Source organism: Argentina silus (genome assembly GCF_951799395.1).
Source record: "Argentina silus genome assembly, chromosome: 8".
Taxonomy (NCBI): Eukaryota; Metazoa; Chordata; class Actinopteri; order Argentiniformes; family Argentinidae; genus Argentina; species Argentina silus.
The window spans coordinates 21172619-21177618 of NC_139662.1; the positions used below are offsets into that span (position 1 = coordinate 21172619).

The 5000-nt window shown below is 44.4% G+C and overlaps 2 protein-coding genes across 4 annotated transcripts in view; both read left to right on the forward strand.

Annotated features, from left to right (window-relative positions):
• qars1 (glutaminyl-tRNA synthetase 1) overlaps positions 1–1380 on the forward strand; it is an 8264-nt gene extending 6884 nt beyond the window's left edge. Inside the window, exons 20-23 of the mRNA XM_083675066.1 lie at positions 5–135; positions 232–298; positions 417–542; positions 847–1380. Coding sequence (XP_083531192.1) covers positions 5–135; positions 232–298; positions 417–542; positions 847–897 — 375 coding nt within the window. The 3' untranslated portion in view covers positions 898–1380. The remainder of the gene's footprint in view (positions 1–4; positions 136–231; positions 299–416; positions 543–846) is intronic.
• An 872-nt stretch (positions 1381–2252) lies between these two features.
• LOC310808795 (transcriptional regulator QRICH1-like) overlaps positions 2253–5000 on the forward strand; it is a 7101-nt gene continuing 4353 nt past the window's right edge. For all 3 annotated transcript variants that reach the window (XM_083675882.1, XM_083675883.1, XM_083675884.1), the window contains exons 1-4: positions 2253–2472; positions 2999–3291; positions 4571–4693; positions 4789–4938. In XM_083675882.1, the coding sequence (XP_083532008.1) occupies positions 3034–3291; positions 4571–4693; positions 4789–4938 (531 nt within the window). In that variant the 5' untranslated portion in view covers positions 2253–2472; positions 2999–3033. The remainder of the gene's footprint in view (positions 2473–2998; positions 3292–4570; positions 4694–4788; positions 4939–5000) is intronic.

Sequence of the window (5000 nt, forward strand, 5' to 3'; positions counted from 1 at the left end):
TCAGGACCCCCAGGGTAAGGTTGTGGAGTTGGAGGTGCATTGCTGCAGCTCCTATGAGGCCGTAGAGAAACCCAAGGCCTTCATCCACTGGGTCAGCCAGCCCCTGCAGTGTGAAGTTCGCCTCTATGAGAGACTGTAAGTCATGTGATAAACCGCCAGGTAGACAAACATCAGGTTATATGTCCTCCGTGTGATGATGACACATCCCTCTGTTTTGGGCTGTCCCTGCAGATTCCTGCACAAAAATCCTGAGGACTCCTCTGAAGTGCCCGGTGGATTCCTGAGTGACATCAACCCTGTGAGTTGCCCCTGTAGAAGAAGCACGTGAGGAGATGAGCAGAAGAGGCAGTTGAGACTATTAAGATGCACCCATAGATGAATGTTTCCTTAACGCCTCTCCTCTGTCTGTATCGTAGAATTCTCTGCAGGTGATTGACAGTGCCTTGGTGGACATCTCGGTGAGGGGGGCAAAGGTCTTTGATAAGTTCCAGTTTGAGAGAGTTGGATACTTCTCCCTGGACCCCGACAGCACTGCAGACAAGGTACAGACCGGCCTGGACTCATAGGTCCATATCAAATCCATAGAATACGGCAAACTATCTACCATGTCACCACCAAATATCCCATAACAAGATGTGCTCATTTAAATTCTTCACATCCTATAAAGGTGAAGTTGGTGCTATTCAAAATGCATTATTAGTTCACCAACTCACCGACTACTATTTTCAGTTTCCTGGACATCCTTGGATTCATAAGTCACTCATTTATTGACCAACTCCTGACAATCAAAACATAAAGCTGTAAAACACGAGTGTGTGGATAACATCAGCCTTTGTCTCCCGACAGCTCGTCTTCAACAGAACTGTCACCCTCAAAGAGGACCCTGGGAAGATCTGATTGGACGGGGCTTGGGTCAAGCTACAACACCTTCTTCCCATGAGCCCTTAGAAACATGTTGAATGTGTGTTTGTGTGCATCTTTCTCAGTGAGGCATTTGCATAGACTTTGGCAGTGTTTCGTAAGTTCCCTCTTGAGGTAGCACCAGCCTACATGCTAAGCAACAGATCCAAGCTTTTTTAACCCCCTCTTTTCACTATGACAGATGTTTGCTGGGATATTATAACCCTCATTTGTTGCAGTGCAACTTGCGCCTTACAGTTACCTACGTGGTACGAGCCTGTCCTTCTAACAGCATGCTCGGCTCTGTGCAAATGTCACACAGAAAAGATGCTCACTAAATGCAACATTTGGTTTTCTTACACTTGTGTGGTGGGTCACCTGTTCCAAACTGCCACATACGGGATGTGCTTTTTTTTGTAAACTTGGAGAAGTGACACACGTGACATTTTGAGAGACCTGAATAAATGCTATTTAAATCGATCTTACAATATCTCCTTCTCCTTGTACGACTTAGCTGATCGCTGAACCGTACGCACACGCCATGGGTTTCTTGGTTGAACAATTATATCAAGTCTTATGAAGGCAAACAAGGCAATGGGTCGATATGCTTATGTTCTGAATTGTGCTGTCTGATATGTTGTGCAATACTCAGTAACATCAATTTTAGTCAAATGAAGGTGAGAGTTCATTCATCCATTCCCTCTCTGACACTAAGACACTGTCAGACACACAACACAGACCATGCTGGGTGAAGTGGAGTGCGTGGGAATTAACCCTCGCTTGTCCAAAGCAATCTCAGCTCCGTCAAAAAACTTGGTACATTTCTTGTGTTCCACCTTAAGAGAACAACAGAGCAAGGGACCAGTGAGAAGCTCTGTCTAGCACATGCCTGGCTCTTTAAGGTGGACTGGGGTACACACAATTACCAAACCACTTTACCAAAATGTTGGGTGCAGTCTGTGTTCTTTATCAAAATGATCATATTTAATACCACAGTGCTGTGTAGACTATTGTAATACTCATTTTGATCGAATGATGATGTGTGTGTTCTGTGTTTGTGAACTGTATTGATGGGAGTAGTTCAGATGGAATGTTAATAGTGCACCTCCTGTGCCGAGTGTGGGCAAATCATAATGAACGACACGACATTCACAATTGCAAAACAATGATTCTGCTTTTGGAAGAATTTAGAATAAGCAGACGGGATTATAGACAATACTGTTCACTGCATGTCTCCTTTAAAACAGTCGTCACATCAATCACTAGTCTCGCGGTACCTGGTGCAGGTAATCTCGCGTTAGCAGAACACCACCGTAGAACACCAGCTGATTGGCCGAAAGGCTACTGTTGTAAGATGGCGCCCACTAAAATTTGAGCGGATAAGATAATTGAAAATAATAATAGAGACGAGATAGCAAGAAACTGTGAATAAAAAAGGCATTAAACAACACAGGGACAATTTGCTTCTCTACTTTGCACAAGAACAACGCTTCTTCGGGTATTCAGTAAAGCGCTTCTGGCCGGATAGAGAGTGTGGACTTGGTCTGCCCGGGAGAAGACTGAACCGGAGAGGTAAAAAGACGGGGAATGGATTGGAGCGAACTGCAGCTAACTAGAGTAATCACTAGACGCATATTATTAACTCAAATTCATTTATGTTTGGTACATTGATATTGATACCAGTCTAGGTCAATGTGTCGCTATTATGAAATCAGTTTTGCGCCTGCGAGAAAGCGATCCCTGACATACGTGCGACCTGGACTGTACAGCTATGTGTTTTCCTTGCTTTTGGGGCAGTCCAGGATTCCAGATCTGTCAGCAAACATTACTGGAGTTGGACTGTGATCGATGATGGCCTGTCAGCTAGTCAAACAGATTACTTTGTGCAGTCTGTGACCATAAAGCGTATGATTGTCTCGTTTTCTGACCCATAATCCAATTCCTCTATGTGTGACCCATGACCCTGTCTCTCTGAATCTGAGCCTAACCCAAAAGCATCAGCCTTCAGCCTGGAAGATCCTAACCCGATATTTGAGAGACATACACTAACACTTTATGCCAATAAATCTGACCGATTCATCGTTGTCTCTGTCCATAGATCCCCCTGCGAGGAGAGAGAAGCGTCCGGCCGTGATGAACAACTCCCAGGAGGGCTCTGGGTCGTTTGAGGAGCTTGTGAGGCTGAAGGCTCGCAGTGTTCCCCAGCATCGCATGAAGGAGTTCCTGGAGTCCCTGGCCAACAAGGGCCCAGATGCCCTACAGGAGTTCAACCAACAAGGCGGTGACACAAACACAACCACTACTACCACCATGGTGTACCAACAGGAGGCCAACTGCATCTACACAGACAGCACCGAGGTGGCAGGGTCGCTGCTGGAGCTGGCCTGTCCGGTAAGACGGACGGAGGGAGGGGGGGACGGACGGATGGACGGACGGATGGAGTTTGTGTGTGTGTGTGTGTGTGTGTGTGTGTGTGTGTGTGTGTGTGTGTGTGTGTGTGTGTGTGTGTGTGTGTGTGTGTGTGTGTGTGTGTGTGTGTGTGTGTGTGTGTGTGTGTGTGTGTGAGAGAGAGAGAAAGAGAATTACAATGGAAGGACAATAAAGAGTCTGTGCCTGGTGTAGTTAGTGAGAATACTTTATTTGTTTGGATTTTTGTTTTTATATATACAGTACAGTTTTATATATACAGTACAGTTTTATATATACAGTGCCTTTGGACAGTATTCTGACCCCTGTCACGTTTTCCACATTTTATTGTGTTATAGACTTAATTTAAAATTGATTCAATTAAAATAATTTGCCATCAATTCACACACAATACCCCAGAATGACAAAGTGAAAACAGGTTTTTAGAAATTTCAGTCAATTTATTAAAATTGAAATACAGAAATACCTCATGTACATAAGTATTCAGACCTTTTACTATGACACTCTTAAAATGGGCTAAAATGCAAAAATATCATCAACAAATCACTCAATAAATTGAGTTTAGAGCATCTTAATGCAAGGATAATAGTTTATTTTGGAATTAATATCTTTGTTTTTATAGGGTCTCTGATTTGCATAGGAATCAATTACACACTGTGTGGATCAGGTTGTTATGCGACCCTGAGGCCGAGGGAGACTTACAAAAATCTACAAAGTTGAATGGTGGAGAGAAAAAAGCACCGTCGATGGGACAACATCATCTCAGTCACTCTACAAAACTGGTCTAGAACCAAGTGGGCAAAAAGAATCCCTTAATGGAAAATAATCGAATATCCATAAATGTGCAACAATGAATTCAACTGATAGAGCAAAGAAAGTGGCTGGAAATGTGTTTATTTGGTCGAGACATCCTAATCTACACAGTGTGTAATTGATTCCTATGCAAATCAGAGACCCTATAAAAACCAAGATATTAATTCCAAAATTACATGAACTATTATCCTTGCATTAAGATGGACTCAATTCAGCTTATTGAGTTATTTGTTGATGACATTTTTGCATTTTAGCTCATTTTAAGAGTGTGGGTATTGTGTGTGGATTGATGGCAAATTCTGTTAATTTAATCCATTTTGATATTGAGTCTATAACACAACAAAATGTGGAAAAAGCGAAGGGGTTTAAATACTGTCCCAAAGGCACTGTATATCACACAGTTCCTCCCCATCTTATGTTTGTAACACAGGTACAAGTGCAGGTCCAGCCCCAGCAGCAGCAGCAGGTGCAGGTGTCCACAGCTCAGCAGCAGCTCTCGCCCCACCTGACTGCAGCTGTGCAGCACGCCTCAGAGCAACAGATACAAGTACAGGTCAGTCTCTCTCTCTCTCTCTCTCTCTCCCTCAGCCTCCCCTGTCCCCCGTCGCCTCTCTGCGTGTCCTCATTCTCCCTCTCGCTTCTCTCCAGGTGCAGATCCAGGGGCAGCAACAGCAGGGTCAGGCGGTGGGGGTGGGACAGGTACTACAGATGCCCTCGCCCTCTCATCAACAGCTTCAGGGATTGACCACAGCCCAGTTCATACAGCCTGGGGAACTCACAGAGGAACAGCACCAACAGGTACACACACACACACACACACACACACTCTCATGCGCATATACACACACACACACACACAC